Raw genomic sequence first — 17,860 nt, 5'->3', positions numbered from 1 at the left:
TTTTCACACCTTCAGGGATCCTAAAAGGGCCTAATGGGGCCGACCAGCTCTCTCACCATGACTCTGGCCCAAAACATGACTCCACCACCTCTTTACTGACGTCACAGCCTTGTTGGGACATTGTGGCCATTCACCAACCATTCACTACTCCATTGATCTGACCATCCAGGGTTACACGACACTCATCAGTGAACAAGACTGTTTGAAAATGAGTCTCATGTATTTCTGAGCCCGTTGCAGCCATTTCTGTTCTTCAGCTTCAATTAACAGTTTAGGGGAGGCCGGAGAGAAGGTTTATGCACAACTGCAGCCTCTGGAGGGTCCTACACCTTGATGTTCGGGAGACTCCAGAGGCACCAGCAGCTTCAAATACCTGTATGCTGCTTTGTAGCATCTGTTCTCTTAATCTAATGTGTTTGTCTGGCAGAAACCGTCCATATTGTGCCTTTATCGGCACAAACCGGAGTGTGTCTGAATCATCCACAAATCTCTCATCAGTTCGATGATTAAGCTTAATCTTTCATGAAATATCGAAGGTTTTCATACCTAGACCAAGGCATTCAACTATTTCAAGCTTTTCATCAGCAGACAGACCCTTTTTCTTTCCCATATTGCTTGAAAATGATGATCTGCTTAATAAAGTGGAACACCCTTTTTCAGTAGTTTTTCCCTTAACTGGGCTTAACCTGAAAACTAATCATCCCAGGTCTCTGAGATTAATGTCAGTGATTCATAGAGCCCCGAGACACGATACCATCCATGAGTTTCATTATTATTTTTATTTTTTTTACCTTTTTGACACAAAAATACAATTTGCATAATAATTTGGAACGCAGTGTAGCATTAGATCGTCAGTGGTCACATGACATAATATTTATATGTATAAGAGATGATCACATGACAGTTCATGTTGCTCACAGGAGATGTGTGAACTGGCTCGACTGAATGCAGCTGCCTGGGGCCCCGAAGCCAGCAGGGGCCCCCAGAGGGCCAGCAGGTTGACAGAAACAACCAAGAGAATACAGTCACTGCAGCAGCAGTGACAAGGTGCAACGACGACTGGCAGTCGGGTATGTGACGGTTCAAACATATTTAGTGATATTCTGTTTCTCCCACATGGGCTTTTCCTTTGGCAGTGAATTTAAACAATATGAGGCTCATATGTTTTTAGTGCCTACTTTAACTTTTTATTTCTCCTGTGAAATGTAGTTTAATCTCATTTTAGTCACTGAGGGATTCTGACCACATATAGTGGTCATAGTCTGCTATTATGCACATTGTCAATAACAAAAAGTCCAAGTCCAGAGGTACAGGATCTGTACACAGTGTGATGAAACTGTCCATAGTTCTCTGACTCTGTTCCAAGTTTGTTTCATAAGGTTTGGGGGATAAATAGATGAGTGTGAGAGTGGGTCTGCATCAGCCTCATCATGCAGCGCTTCAGCCTCTCCGTCTGTGAGTAACTCTGTCATAACGTCCTGGTTTAAACGCTGTCCACTGACCCGTCTCTCTCCTGTTTCCAGTCCTGGCCACAGCCTGTCTGTTCCTCCGTGCAGGTAAGAACTCTCACATTTAAAGACACAATGCGGAACATTCAGGGGCCATGTCACAAGAGAAACTAAACCGCGGCGATTTTTGTTTAAACACCATCAGTTGCCATAGGCGACAGTAAATAGGCACGTTTTCAGCCTGTTTTTTGCAGCGTGAAACTGAAACGTAGCCTCACTGTGTTTAGTGGTAGCTCTAGGAGACCCCTCCCAGAGGATCTCAGGGCCCGAGATGGTTCGGGAGCACGTAGAAATTGAAAAAGGGGGGCCCCAGAATCGACCCCTGGGGAACCCCACAGGTCAGTGCCATTTGGTCTGAGACACAGTTTCCCACGGCGAAGAAAATGGATTTGTTTTCTACATTTTGTTTTTAGCCATAATGTTTGTGGATGGACAAAGTTTCCCTGTGTCAGAAGTAGCGTTAAACGTCATTAGCCTGCTGTGTTTTTGATTGAGGGACAGACACGAGAGACATGAACTACACTAAAGAACTCTGACCCTGGACCTTCTCTATGTGAGGAGAGTGAGCGTCTGACCTTCTCGTCATCTTCTGTTGCAGGAGCAGACACTGAAACCATGGTCACCTGTGGAGCCCACGTGCACCGCCTGGAGTGTGGTAAGAGCCAAAGGTTCAGAGAAGATCTGTGAAACAACAGGAGTCGACACCACTGAGCCCCCAGCTCTCAGAACCACAGCCTTTTTCACATCCGGCTGAACGAACAATTAAATGGATCAACCCCTTAACTCCCACCTGAACCGAGCACATTTTCTCCAGTTTGGCTTTACCCCAGTCCAAAAGCTTCTGGGAAAAAGGTGTGAAAAAACAACAAAACTGAGACGAAAACAGTGATGGAAATGTGACAAAAAAGTGATGAAAAATTGATGAAAAAATGACAAAAATGTGACAAAAAAATGACACAAATTTGATTAAAAAATTGACGAAAAAAATGAAAAAAAATTGATAAAAAATGACAAAAAATGACCAAAAAAATTATACAAATTTGACAAATTTTTTTTACAAACATTTCATCTTTTTGTCACATTTTTGTCATTTTTTTTTGTAATTTTTGGACACATTTTTGTCATTTTATCGTCAATTTTTTATTAAATTTTTGTGATTTTTTTTGTCCCATTTTGTCATTTTTTGACAAATTTTTATCACATTTTTGTCACATTTCTATAATTTTTTTGTCACATTTTTGTCACATTTTTGCCACTTTTTCATCCATTTTTCGTCACTTTTTTGTCAATGTTTTCTCACTTTTTTCTCACATTTCCATCATTGTTTTCGTCTCAGTTCTGTCGCTATTTTCCCACCTTTTTTCCAGAAGCTTTTAAACTGGGGTAAAGCCAAACTGGAGAAAATGTGCTCGGTTCAGGTGGGAGTTAAGGGGTTAATATTAATGTTCATATTTCATTAATTATCTCTGTCTATTTTTACACCAATTAGTAAAAACTCTGAGCAAATGTTTTCAAATATAATGGTGTTTTATTGGGGACACATATTTAAAGGTCAAAGAGATGAGACGAACGGACCATCACAAAATGGCCGTCAGAGCAGGACATTAGTGCCGATGGGTTACCACGGCAACGCGGCATCTCGAGTTTTATTGTCAGGGGCCGCCATCTTAGAGACTCAAACCCGTGACCTCTGGTGTCGTCGTCAGAGAGCGGCGTGATCGCGGTGGACGCGGCGCTCTACGGCCGGGCGGACAGCACGACCTGCGCCGACGGCAAAGCCCCAGCAGAGGTCGCCAACACGGCCTGCGCCCACAGCGACGCCCTGAGCACGCTGAGGAAGAGGTGAGAGTCTCCTGCATGTGTGCCGCCACCTGACCCCTGGGCCACGACACTACCTTATTTTTCACCCTTTTTTCTAATAAATACAGACGGCAGCTTTGAATATGGCGGATTTGTGATGCCCCCGATCAGAGGACTAGGGTTAGGATAAGGGTTAGGGTTAGGGGTTAGGGGTTAGGGGTTAGGGGTTAGGGGTTAGGGTTAGGATAAGGGTTAGGCTAGGGTTAGGATTAGGGTTAGGATAAGGGTTAGGATTAGGGTTAGGATAAGGGTTAGGCTAGGGTTAGGATTAGGGTTAGGATAAGGGTTAGGCTAGGGTTAGGATTAGGGTTAGGATAAGGGTTAGGGTTAGGATAAGGGTTAGGATTGGGGTTAGGATAAGGGTTAGGATTAGGGTTAGGATAAGGGTTAGGATAAGGGTTAGGCTAGGGTTAGGATTAGGGTTAGGATAAGGGTTAGGCTAGGGTTAGGATAAGGGTTAGGCTAGGGTTAGGATTAGGGTTAGGATAAGGGTTAGGCTAGGGTTAGGATTAGGGTTAGGATAAGGGTTAGGGTTAGGATAAGGGTTAGGCTAGGGTTAGGATTAGGGTTAGGATAAGGGTTAGGATAAGGGTTAGGGTTAGGATAAGGGTTAGGCTAGGGTTAGGATTAGGGTTAGGATAAGGGTTAGGGTTAGGATAAGGGTTAGGCTAGGGTTAGGATTAGGGTTAGGATAAGGGTTAGGGTTAGGATAAGGGTTAGGATTGGGGTTAGGATAAGGGTTAGGATTAGGGTTAGGATAAGGGTTAGGGCTAGAGTTAGGATTGGGGTTAGGATTAGGATTAGGAACGTGATGTAAATTGTGTTTCACTCACACAACTCTCACAACTTTTTAGTAACTAGAGGGTCTTGGCTTTCAAATGGCTTGGATATAAACACTGTAATTGCTAACCCTAACCCGAAGGTGGCAGGCAACAGGCTTAATATTCCTTTGCGTTTTCATTCACTGCCAAAGGAACATTCTACTACACTGTTAGGAATACTTTACTCATGTCAAATACACGTTGTGTTCAGGTGCAACGGGAAACAGTGGTGCGAGATGAACGGCAACGTGTTCACGGAGGATCCCTGCAGCGACACCTTCAAGTACATGAAGACGTCCTACTCCTGTGTCCCGGCCAGTGAGTAAACGCTGAAGTACTGCAGTATCACATGAAGTACTGCAGTATCATATGAAGTACTGCAGTATCATATGAAGTACTGCAATGTGCGGGACTAACGCTTTTCCGTCTGTTCTCAGTTCATCGTGTGGTGTGTGAGCACTCCTTCGCCAACCTTCACTGCAGTAAGACAATACACAACAACTACACGTGGAATTTTGTATGCAGGCTACTAGTTACCATAGACTTGCACTAGCATAGCACTAGCCTAGCACCGCTAAACTCTTCAAATATAAGGACTGCATGAATGAAAGTTAAAAAAAATATCTACAGAAATCAACACTCTGGATAACGAGGAAATGAGGCCCTGTGTCGAAAATCCTGAAATATCCCTTTAATCCTTCTGAATATAAGAATTATTTCCCCGTTTAAAAAAAAAAGAAATCAGTTGTGTGTTAGAGCTTTAGCCTCTTAACTCCCGCCGGAACCGAGAGCATTTTCTCCAGTTTGGCTTTACCCCAATCCAAAAGCTTCTGGAAAAAAGCTGTGAAAATAGCAACAAAACTGAGACGAAAACAATGATGGAAATGTGACGAAAAAGTGAGAAAACATTGACAAAAAAGTGATGAAAAAATGACAAAAATTTAACAAAAAATGACAGAAATGTGATGAAAATTTGATTAAAAAATTGACGAAACAATTGACGAAAAAATTGACGAAAAAATGACAAAAATTTAACAAAAAATGACAAAAATTTAACAAAAAATGACAAAAATGTGACAAAAAATGACAAAAAAATGATAAAAAATGGACGAAAAAATGACAAAAAAGGACAAAAAATGGATGAAAATAGGACAAAAAATGACAAAAATTTGATAAAAAATTGATGAAAAAATGACACAAATAAAAAAAAATGACAAAAATGTGATGAAAATTTGACAAAAAATGACAAAAAATTAACAAAAAATTACAAAAATGTGATGAAAATTTGACAAAAAAATGACAAAAAAATGACAAAAAATTACAAAAAATGGACGAAAATTTGACCCCAAAAAATTACCAAATTTTGCCAAAAAAAAAAAAAAAGATAAAAATGTGACAAAAAAAGACAAAAAAAATGACAAAAATGAGTTGAACACCCAACAAAAAAATGATGGGAAAAAAAATCTGATGACGTGAGGAAAAAGATCCTCTCGGTTCAGGCGGGAGTTAAGAGGTTAAACTATGTTGCCAGACGAGCGACTGATTCCGTTGTAAATACTTTTTCTTTTCCAGGCGACGGGAAGGTGATCCACGTCCTGGGCGCGGACTTCGGGCGCAGAGACCACACGACCTGCGCCTTCAGACGAGACGCCGCCCTGCTCGCCAAGATCGACTGCACAAACCCCATCGACGCCCTGGCCGAGAAGTAACGCCGCTTTATCTCCGTCTGCAGCCGACGGGCCTTAAAAACATCGAATTTTACAGATTTAACTCATTGTTGTAACTTTTTGGTCATTTTTTGGTCATTTTTTTTCATTTATTGTCACATTTTTGTCATTTTTTCTTCAATTTTTTCTTCAATTTTTTCTTCAATTTTTTCTTCAATTTTTGTCATTTTTTTGGTCAATTTTTCGTCCATTTTTTCTCGCTTTTGTCACATTTCCATCATTGTTTTCGTCTCAGTTTTGTTGCTATTTTCACAACTTTTTTCCAGAAGCTTTTGGACGAAAACAATGATGGAAATGTGACAAAAAAGTGAGAAAACATTGACAAAAAAGTGATGAAAAAGTGTCAAAAATGTCACAAAAATGATAAAAATGTGACAAAAAATGACAAAAAAATTGAGATAAAATGGACGAAAATATGACAAAAATGTGACCAAAAAAATTATAAAAATTGACCAAAAAAAATGACAAAAATGGGACAAAAAAATGACAAAAGTGGACAAAAAATTGATAAAAAATGGACGAAAAAATGACAAAAATGTGACAAAAAAATAACAAAAAAATTGACAAAAAAGTGACAAAATTTGACAAAAAAAGGACAAAAAAAGGACAAAAATGTGACAAAAATGTGACAAAAATGTGACAAAAATGTGATGAAAAAAATTGACCAAAAAACGACTAAAAGTTACAAAAATGAGTTGAATGCCCCACAAAAAAATTATGGGAAAAAATCTGATGACGTGAGGAAAAAGTTCCTCTCGGTTCAGGCGGGAGTTAAGACCATTATTTAGATTTCGCCGCTGAAAATATTGCCACTTTTGACGTGTAATACATTTTTCTCTCATATTTATGTCAGCAATCTACAGCAAAAGTTTCAAAATGATCTCCCCTTTCACTGTGTTCCTCTCCACCTTCAGTGTCTCGCCTTCCAGTCCATAATATTAGCACTGAGGTGTCCAGAGGAATGTTTTTGAGCCTTTGTTTCTTCCTCACGGTGGCTGTTGCCTCTGCAGGTGCGACGGGAAGAGCAGCTGTGAGATGAGGGCGTCGGAGATGGTGGTGGATCAGTCCTGCGTGGACACGTCTCTGTACCTGGAGTTCTCCTACGCCTGCAACGACGGTAAATCATACGTACATCAAATTAGCATTCAATGTTGCACGGTGTGGCTATGCTAGTTCCTCTGACCTGAAGTTGTGAGCGCCAGTACTTCAATGTCAGCTCTCAGCCATGAGTACAGGGGAAAGCTGCAGTCAGAGCCGTGGGAAGATATTTTAGTTAGAGGGACAAAATTTACCCCCAAAATACTTTTTCTGTGCATAAATCCTATTTATTAACCTCTTAACACCCGCCTGAACCGAGAGCATTTTCTCCAGTTCAGCTTTACACAAATCCTGTAGGCCAGTGTAACGCCTCATTTGAAAGACCTACAAAACTAAATTGATCGTTTTCCTCACATCAGATTTTTTTCATCACTTTTTCTGTTGGGCAGTCGTCTCATTTTTGTCAAATTTTCGTGACTTTTTTGTCACTTTTTTGTCAAATTATTCGCATTTTTTTGTCAAATTCTAATCACTTTTTCGTCCATTTTTTCTCAATTTTTTGTAAAATTATTTCTCACTTTTTTGTACATTTTTTGTCATTTTTTCATCAACTTTTTCTCAATTTTCGGTCCAATTTTTCGCACTTTTTTGTCAATTTTTTGTCATTTTTTGTCACTTTTTCGTCAAATTATTCACTTTTTTTGTCAAATTCTTATCACTTTTTCGTCCTTTTTTTCCTCCATTTTTTGTCATTTTTTCGTAAATTTTTTGTATTTTTTAATTGTCAAATTTTTATCACATTTTTGTCATTTTTTGTATATTTTTTGTCACTTTTTTGTCAATGTTTTCTCACTTTTTTTTCACATTTTCATCCTTGTTTTCGTCTCAGTTTTGTTGCTATTTTCACACCTTTTTTCCAGAAGCTTTTGGACTGGGGTAAAGCTGGAGAAAACATGCTCGGTTCAGGTGGGAGTTAAGGGGTCAATATTGCCTGCAGTTCACAAACTATCCACCAGGGGCTGCTGCAGCGCCCTCAGCACCCTGGGTTCCCACGGCCTTGGCTGCAGTTCCACCGTGAAGCGAATCCACTGTGATAGTGCGCCCTGATGACCCTAGCATTAAATACCGTCGTGGATCAGCTCCTACCTCAATGTATTTTTCCTATAGCCGTTAGCATTGGCACATTTAGGTCAAAGTGAGAAATTATTAATGAACGCACAGGCCTTTAGATACAAAAGCAAAATGTATCCAAAGTAGAACTGCTAAATGCTAACTCATATCCAGCTACGTTTCTGTTTCAATTGATCTTCACCTCATAAGAAACCACAGAAATGATGTAAATGCCATGAAACGCAGATAACAAACCTCGCCATAGTTCAGTATTTGCTCTGGCTTCACTGTTCATTACTACGGGGATGGAACACTCAATATAAACGGGATCGAATTGGACACATTTGTAAGAACAGGCTCAGATACTGTAGCTAAAGGCATTTCTATGATTTCTATGGTAAGAAGGAAATATAAAGCAAATCTAGCCATGTTCACTGAATGGTTTCCAGCCCTGATGAATAATAAGTAAATGTATATTACGATGTGTGTTGATAAAATGTCTCATCTTCTTCACAGCACCGCAGTAAAACCACCTGAAGCGGAAATAAAGCCTTTTGAAACTGATCAAACCTTTGGAGAGTCGTCATTTCTTTACAAACACAAACATGTGGCGCTTTATTTGTCTATGTCAATACAAAGTCAATTCTTTTAACCACAAAAACAGTCGCTTAACAAATACAACACAGTGCAATTTCTATTTAGTTCATTCTTTCATTTACCACAACAGAAAGTTTTGTGAAGAAACTTTGAGCTGGAGGAAGAAAGAGGAGAGAAAGCACTTAAGTCTTATGCACTTCATCTTGTCTCGTCTTCCAGGTCGAGTGGAGACCTGAGGTTCTGTTTGTGCTTTTCTGTTTCTGTTCAAAAGCAGGACCGTCTCAAAAAGGTTTACCGTAAATGCTCTAATATCGGCCCGGGCCTTTATTTACTCAAGGGCATCAGGACCAGGCCTTTATTGGAACCAGGCCACAATTAGAGACAGGCCTTTATTTCTATTTGAGCAAAACGGACGACCAGGAAAACGAAGAAAAATGAGATTTGTGTCCATTTGCACCTAAAATATTAGGTTCATTTATTAATGAACATTTCAAACCCTCTCCCAGCGGCTGGAACATTGACGCCTTTTATTTTGTCGGGACAACAGGAAGTGTTTCGTTGCCGTTAGCGGAGCTTTGACATCAGTGTCACTGCAGGTTTCTGTTTCGTTTTTACCTTGGACCGGATTATTTGTTGTTATCTTGTGTAAAAGGCGAGTTTAGACGGAGCGTTTGTGTTTGTGATCGATCATGAGACTGACCCGAGAGAAGACGAGACGCTCGCGCTGATGGGAGGAGTTATTTTGAGGCGTGGGACTGACCTGCACACGGAGCAGCTGGACGTGCTTTGAAGACACAATATGGTCACAGGAGGTTTGAAAAGTGTCTAAATCTGTGTCAAAGTTACACTCGGATCAGCTCCTCCGCAGCGTCCCCCTCGGCCCGAGTTCAGTTTGTTACTTCCTGCACGTGAGTTTCTATTTACACCAGTATGAGACAAATTCCTAACATGGGGAATATTTCTACCGCTATAGTTTCCAATAATAGCCCCGGCCTGTTTTAGAGACCGGCTTTAATTTGCCTCGTTGCTCCAATCCCAGACCACAATGTCACAACAGGAACCGAATTAATGGAACAAATTCTTAATGTTGGATCATTTTTTTAACAAATGCAACTTTACATTTCATCCACTGAGCGGCGCTGTGATAAAAAATGACACTGTTTCTTGCCTAGCGCACTTCCTGTTGCTATTATACTGCATTCAGAGTGAAATATTAGAGAAACAAAATGGAGTCAAAAGTGACCCCAGGTGACCACGAGTGTAGCTCTGCATTATGGGGCACAAAGGGTTAAACTCTTCTTCTCGTCTCGAGTGGAGAATCAGGAGTTTGGGGAATAGACACGGGTCTCATGAGCACAGTTACTTACAGTAACTCTGGTTCTCTGAATGTGCACAGGGCGACTCACAGGCTCATTCTCAGTGGTCGGACAGAAATAACCGTCAGGCGCAGGTTTCAGTTAGTTTTAGATCAGCGGTTCCCAAACTGTGGGCCAGGGACCAGCGGGGAGAGGACGGGACCATTTGCCATTTACCATTTTAAAAAGTTGTGGAAATAGACTCGTAGAACTAAAGCCCAGTCTGACAGTGGCTTAGTGGTTAGTGGTTCTCACATGGAGGTGCGGCGCCTGAATGGAGGTCATCATGTTCCCCTTCTGCACGACTGCACATTGGTTCTGCTGTGGCGACGTCCTGATCAGAGGTTGGATCATCTTGTGGTTGTGGAGCTGCAGACGCCTCTCGCCATCGCTGCTGAGGTGGGACGCACGGACACATCTGGAACTTCCTTCTTGTTCCATAATCCTCAGGGTCTTTAAAGACGTTAAAATACTGTGTTTCTGCGTCAAACCCACTTCTCCAAAACAGAAGCAGCTCCATTAAACTCACATTATACATTTAACATGAATCAAACTTAAGAATCTTCTGAATGTGAGAAAAACAGCAGAGAAACATGTTCCGGTTAATGTTCGATTTGATCAATTCTGAAAACTTTCCATCAGATTAGACTCGAGTGTCGCACAGGAAGTAACAGCTGATAAGACTCAACACGACACAACACGACACGACACGACAGAGCCAGTTCAGACCTGGCTTAGACCTGGCTTAGTCCTGGTTCAGACCTGGTTCAGACCTGGTTCAGACCTGGTTCAGTCGGGCCTCGTCGTGGACATGGATCCTCCAGTTCTGCTGTTGCTCCTTCTCTTCTGTTCAGGTAAAACTCTGTTTCTATTTCATCCAAATGTCGTTAAATGATGAGGTTTTTGTGCAACTTTTAAAACGGAATAAAACTGAAGTCGAACAATCTCAAAGTAACAAAAAAAGCTGTAATTTATGTGGAAGGAATTCAGAATTTCACGAGAATCAAGTTTAATTTTCATCCAAAACCTTAGTTTTATGAGGATAAAGTTGAAGAAAATCATTTCCAAAATGTGCTTTGATCAGAGGAAAAACACATTTTTAATTGAAAAAAGTGGGTTATTTTATGACCAATTTATCTTTTTTTTTTATCTTAGTCAAGTTCAACCTCTTAGCCCCCACCTGAACCGAGCACATTTTCTCCAGTTTGGCTTTACTCAAATCTAAAAGCTTCTTCAGAATAAGCGCCAAAATAGAGATGAAAATGAGACGTAAACAAGGATGAAAAAGAAACCAAACAGTTACAAAAATGCCATAGAGCACTTACAGAAAGGCAGAAAAAAATGGTTATAGAAGAAACAAGGTAAAAAAAAAAAAGCAGGAAAAAGTGGTTAAAAAAGCAGATAAAAATGGTTAATAAAAAGGAAAAAAATGGTTAAAAAAGGTGGAAAAAAAGGTCCAAAAAGCAGAAAAAATGTTTTAAAAAAAGCAGAAAAAATTGTCATAAAAGCAGAAAAAAATTGTCAAAAAAGCAGAAAAAAATGTTTAAAAAAGCAGAAAAAATGGTCAAAAAAGCAGAAAAAATTGTTTAAAAAAAGCAGAAAAAATGGTCTAAAAAGCAGAAAAAATTGCAGAAAAAAGCAGAAAAAATTGTTTAAAAAAAGCAGAAAAAATTGTCAAAAAAGCAGAAAGAATTGTTCAAAAAAAGCAGAAAAAATTGTTCAAAAAAAGCAGAAAAAATTGTCATAAAAGCAGAAAAAAATTGTCAAAAAAGCAGAAAAAAATGTTTAAAAAAGCAGAAAAAATGGTCAAAAAAGCAGAAAAAATTGTTTTAAAAAAGCAGAAAAAATGGTCTAAAAAGCAGAAAAAATTGCAGAAAAAAGCAGAAAAAATTGTTTAAAAAAAGCAGAAAAAATTGTCAAAAAAGCAGAAAGAATTGTTCAAAAAAAGCAGAAAAAATTGTTCAAAAAAAGCAGAAAAAATGGTCAAAAAAGCAGAAAAAATTGTTTAAAAAAAGCAGAAAAAATTGTCAAAAAAGCAGAAAAAATTGCAGAAAAAAGCAGAAACAATTGTTTAAAAAAAAGCAGAAACAATTGTCAAAAAAGCAGAAAAAATTGTTCAAAAAAAGCAGAAAAAATGGTTCAAAAAAAAGCAGAAAAAATGGTCAAAAAAGCAGAAAATTTTTTTCAAAAAAAGCAGAAAAAATGGTCAAAAAAGCAGAAAAAATTGTCATAAAAGCAGAAAAAATGCTCTAAAAAGCTACTCAAACCCAACAAAAAAGCTGTAAAAATGCAACAAAAATGTGACATAAATGCAGCAAAAAAAGTGACACCATGACAACGACGTAGTCTAGTTTACAGATGAGGCATAGAGGCCTAATAGACACTCTCCACTCTCCAGTCTAGAAGCTTTCAGATTTGGGGGAAGCTGAAAATGGAGAAAATGTGCTCGATTATGACGGGAGTTAAGAGGTTAAATGACGTAACACAATCAACCAAATAAAAATGTCAAATTTCCCAAAATGCAAAGTGGTTCAGTTAACCCCACTCTCCAGAATGAATGAGAATGGTTTTATTTGGTAAACAGGAAGTGTCTTATTGTGAAGGAGCTTTAACAGGAACTGAACATCTTAAGTGTTAACAAGGCAAACCTGTTCTTCATTTGTACATAGTAGCTCACATGCAACAGTGATTACACAAATAACTGTGAAATTACTCACATTTTGAAACCCATTACACTTACATTAGGCCCATATATGTGTCCTATCTCACATTTGTTTTCGTGGGCACATCACACGCTGAGACTCTTAAATAAAGCTGTGTTTGTGTTTTTCAGGGACCTGGGCTCAGAACAGCGGCGCTCACACAGGTAAACCCACACACCTAATACTATATGGACTTCCCGTTCCTCATCTGAAAGCTCAGAACCTCTACAATTCAGTCCCTGAGCTTTAACTGATGGAGGGATTTCCATGTTGTGAGTCTTTGTCGATTTTAACTTTAGGTCTTCATCAGGGCAGACAGTGTAAAGACTAATTAATAGCCACGTGAGAAGTTATGTGTTGCCTGAGATGAAATAGATTAAAAAGACTAAAAAGCAAAGCTAGTCTGGAGATACATTACTAGCTTGTGATGAATGCATTGGATACACTGCAAAAAGCGCCCTCCTAAAAACAAGGGAAAAAAATCTTAAAACAAGACATTTTGTTTTGTTTTAAGGAAAAAATTCTGCCAACGGGGTCGGCATTTTTTTCTTGCTAAGAATTCTTATTTCTAGAATATTTTTCTTCATAAAACAAGAAAGAAGCACTAAATTTAAGCAAATAAACAGCTAGAATTAAGCAAAATGTCCTCAGAAAATGGAATAATAAGGAAAACATTCGTATTTAGTAAAGAATTGTGGGTGTTTTACTTAAATGTTGCTTGATTTAAGTAAAATGTTCTAAATTACACACATTTTTGAGCAAAATGTTCTTAATAAATACTAATATTTAAGGAAAATATTGCCTGCTCCGGGGACCCATGTCCATGATGTGGAGCCAGGCTGATGGTCAGAATCACCTGGCTGAAGGATTCACCTATTGTACATGTTTTTAGTGGTAGGGGACACTCCACACAGAAAGGCCCCGTCCTGGTGGGAATCGAACCCAGGACCTTCGAGCTGTGAAGCACAGGCTCTAACCGCTGTGCCACCGAGCCGCCCACTTTATTCTCTGTGAGAATCAATTCTTAAAGGAATAGGCCACCGTTTTTACATACTGAGATATGCTCTTACCTCACTTTAGCCGAGTTAATATATCCCCGTCTTTAGGAGTTACTGCGCGGACGTTTTGCTCCTCGTATCATTACGCCTCACAATATAGTCCCCCTTTTTATCTGCTTATAAAATCGACACGTTACATTTGTGTGTAAATATACTTCGCATGAAAACACTTCACGTAACTTTATTTAAATAGGGAACACGTGGAAGAGCTTGGTAGCTTCTATCGTGAGCTTTTTTGGAGCTATATGACATGTGGGAGAGGCTGCGTATGTGTGAGCGCACGGACAAAGACCAGACGGGGATATATTAACTCGACTATGGTTAGGTAAGAGCATGTCTCAGTATGTAAAAACGGTGGCCTATTCCTTTAAAGCTGAAGAAGAGTCAAAAAGTTTTTCTTTCTTGTTACAAGAAAAATGAGCATGTTTTTTAGCAAATATATCTGAACAAGAAATGGCTAGATTTTCTTTCCTAAAATAAGATTTTTTTTCTCAAGAAAACTTTGCTCGGCAAAACATTATTACTTTTTAGGGAAAAAATAATAACTTATTTCTTAAAGTAAGACATTTTTTACTTGCTTAGAATCCACTTTTTGCAGTGTACATCTATGGAGAAAACGCCACCTATTGAACACTGCAAAAAGTAATTAACGAGATCAGTATAAACATCTCAATTTGAGCACAATAATCCACATTTTAGTTGTTTTGACTGGTTAAGAAGTTGTTGTGCATTTGTCCGAGATTATTTCACTTGTTCTGAGATGTTTCTGACTCGTTTTGATACATTTCGTCCTCATTTCAGGTCATTTTCTTTGCCAATGGGGAAAGAAAATTGGTCTTATCTCATTGGCAATTTTACTTTCTTATTTCAAGCGAGATTTACCCTAGAACTGGTCTGAAATGTCCTCAAACAAGCAAAGCAAACTTGGTCCGATCAGGAAAAGTGTCTAAATGAGTGAAAACCGCTCAAAACAAGAAACATTTCCTCAATTCAAGTCATTTAAGACAATGCTTGATATTCACTTTTTGTAGTGAATACATGAGTTTACATTGCATAGACACATCCAACTACTACCAGAGAGCTCAAAAACAAAGGAGGCCAAGACAAACATGGAGCATCTAAAGTTGGTGATGGTGCTAATACCAAACATATCCTTAATGTACACACTTTTATATTGAAGCACGTCTCACAGGTACTATTTCGCAACATGTTGAAGCAAGTATCAGGTATTATTTTGCACCAAACCTTACATAAAACAAGGTATACAAAAAATAAAACCAAATCAAAAGATCCCCAAAGGTTGAATCGCTTATTTGCTACAGAAAGACCGAGAAGTCCATGTCCTCATTGAGTGTTTATCCAGAAGGTTTCCCTTTGGACTAGTCTTTTGATACGGTCTCCTCCCCTGGTGTTGTTAGGGATGACTTCCAGTACCACAACTATAATAATATTTTAGTTTGGCTTAAGGAAGAATGCAAGGCAGCACGACGTAAAGGAGGAAATGAATGTCATCAGTGCAGTCACCGACTCTTGTGACGCCCCCGGAGGCGAACAGCGCATATACACTGCCTTCCAAAAAAAATGTTTAATGAAACTCATGGATGGTTTTGTGTCTCAGGCTCTTTTGAATCACTGACATTAATCTCAGACGCCTCGGATGATTAGTTTTCAGCTTCAGTTAAGCCCAGTTAAGGGAAAAACTACTGAAAAAGGATGTTCCACTTTATTAAGCCGACCATTTTCAAGATATAGGAAAGAAAAAGGATCTCTCTGCTGATGAAAAGCGTGAAATAGTTGAATGCCTTGGTCTTGGTTTGAAAACCGTCGATATTTCTTGAAAGATTAAGCGTAATCATCGTACTGATAAGAGATTTGTGGATGATTCAGACACACTCGGGTTTGTGCAGATAAAGGCACAATGAGGACGGTTTCTGCCAGACAAACACATCAGATTAAGAGAACAGCTGCTACAATAACAGGTATTTGAAGCTGGTGGTGCCTCTGGAGTCTCCGGTGTAGGACCCTCCAGAGGCTGCAGTTGTGCAAAAACCTTCTCTCCGGCCTCCCTTAAACTGTTCATTGAAGCTGAAGCAGAAACGGCTGCAGTGGCTCAGAAATACATGAAGACTCATTTTTAAACAGTCTTGTTCACTGATGAGGCCGTGTGACCCTGGATGGTCAGATGGATGGAGTAGTGAATGGTTGGTGAACGGCCACAATGTCCCAACAAGGCTGTGACGTCAGTAAGGAGGGGGCGGAGTCATGGGGAGAGAGCTGGTCGGCCCCTTTAGGATCCCTGAAGGTGTGAAAATGACCTCTTTCTGGCTGACCACTGTCTTCTATGCTACAAAAAGAAGAGCCGTGTTTTCCCGAACAAGATCATCTTCATGCAGGACAACGCACCATGTCCTGCTGTAAAGAAAACCTCTGCATCACTGGCTGCTGTGGGCAGAAAAGGAGAGAAACTCATGATGTGGACCCCCTCCTCCCCTGACCTCAGCCTTATTGAGAACCTTTGGAGCCTCAAGCAAAACTTCTATGAGGGTGGGAGGCAGTTTTCATCCAAACGGCAGCTCTGGGAGGCTATTCTAGAAAGAAATCCAAGCAGAAACTCCCCAAAAACTCACAAGTTTAATGGATTTCAGAATTTTGAAGCTGCTCAAAGAAGGTCCTATGGTAAAAATATAACTTGACCTGTTAAGATTTTTGATTGAAATATCTTTTGATTTCAGTAAATATGACCTCCTAATGCTACAAACTCAACAAATGACCATCTTCAGTTAATTACAAGCTTTAAAATGTATTGAAACGATGATCCTCGACCAGTGAAAGACTTGAACATGATGCTGACTCTCATTTGAATTGACAGTTTAGAAGTTTAGTTTAGTTTTAAATTGAAATAACAGAAAGGATATAAAACATAAATGAAATGTCCTTGTGTGAATCGATGCATGAAACAACTCCAAACCTGAAAAGCTTTTGTTTCTGTATCGACTGTGAAAAGTTTCCCTTCGTTGACAGATGTGGACTGTGAAGTGATTCATCTGAAACATGTGGAATGTTTGTGGAAAAGTCCTGATGTCAATTACACCTTTTACAGCAAGTAAGGAACATCATGACCATTTCAACAACATGTGTGAAAAATTCATACACCAGTGACATAACATTCATATTCCTGTAATCATTGGTATTTTCTGTGTATTTTGTCTTAGATTTCACGGCAGTTCATTTCGTGAATGTGACACTTACATAGTTAAGGAAAACCACAACGTTGGATGCAGACAACCTGAAGATGATCTAAAGAGCAGAAGATTCAACACATTTGAGACCAAACTTGAGTGGGGAGAAGAAGATCGTATCCAAGAACATAAGCTCAAGAACAGAGGTCTGTGATGCAAACACTGCCTTTCTAATCAGTCACAAATGATCTGCTTATTAAAGGCATTAATGACCTGCTTATCAAAAGTGTTAAAGCAGCACTAAGTAACGTGTTTACCTTAATAAATCCTTTCCGTCGTCCCTGTGGGGGTGATACAAGTGTTTATGGGATGATTGGAGGGTCTTTCATCTCCCCCTGGTGTCTCTGGACAGAAAACCATGTTTGCAACTTGACTGTCACCGGGTCGGAGTCACCAATACACACTATTTTTGTCATTTTTTTGTCAATTTTTTGTCATTTTTTTGTCACATTTTTGTCATTTTTTTGTCAATTTTTTGTCACATTTTTGTCACATTTTTGTCATTTTTCCGTCATTTTTAATCAAATTTTAGTCGTTTTTTTTATCACATTTTAGTCATTTTTTTGGTCATTTTTTTGTCATTTTTTTGTCACATTTTTATCACATTTTTGTAATTTTTTCGTCATTTTTAATCACATTTTTGTCGTTTTTGTCACATTTTTGTCATTTGTCACATTTTTGTCATTTTTTGTCACATTTTTGTCATTTTTTCGTCACATTTTTGTCATTTTTTGTCACATTTTGTCTTTTTTTTTTTTACATTTTTTTGTCATTTCTTTGTCAATTTCTTGTAACATTTTTGCCACTTTTTCAGCAATTTTTTGTCAATTTTTTGTCAATGTTTT

General features: G+C 39.0%; 2 protein-coding genes across 2 annotated transcripts in view; one reads left to right on the top strand and one right to left on the bottom strand.

The window, feature by feature from the left end:
• Positions 1-1,198: 1,198 nt before the first annotated feature.
• Positions 1,199-17,860, bottom strand: part of sephs3 (selenophosphate synthetase 3) — a 40,008-nt gene continuing 23,346 nt past the window's right edge. Inside the window, exon 8 of the mRNA XM_079580844.1 lies at positions 1,199-1,215. Coding sequence (XP_079436970.1) covers positions 1,211-1,215 — 5 coding nt within the window. The 3' untranslated portion in view covers positions 1,199-1,210. The remainder of the gene's footprint in view (positions 1,216-17,860) is intronic.
• Positions 1,427-8,897, top strand: LOC306981504 (L-rhamnose-binding lectin SML-like; the record flags this gene model as incomplete). Its single annotated transcript, XM_079581112.1, has 9 exons — positions 1,427-1,455; positions 1,524-1,556; positions 2,107-2,163; positions 3,215-3,350; positions 4,401-4,507; positions 4,627-4,671; positions 5,762-5,894; positions 6,927-7,033; positions 8,881-8,897. Exons 1-9 carry the CDS (start codon positions 1,431-1,433, stop codon positions 8,895-8,897), a joined length of 660 nt encoding a protein of 219 aa, XP_079437238.1. The 5' UTR covers positions 1,427-1,430.

Source organism: Gobius niger (assembly GCF_951799975.1).
Source record: "Gobius niger genome assembly, chromosome: 22".
In the NCBI taxonomy this organism is placed as follows: domain Eukaryota; kingdom Metazoa; phylum Chordata; class Actinopteri; order Gobiiformes; family Gobiidae; genus Gobius; species Gobius niger.
Note: the sequence above shows the minus strand (reverse complement) of the source record. Positions and strands in the feature narration are given on the sequence as shown.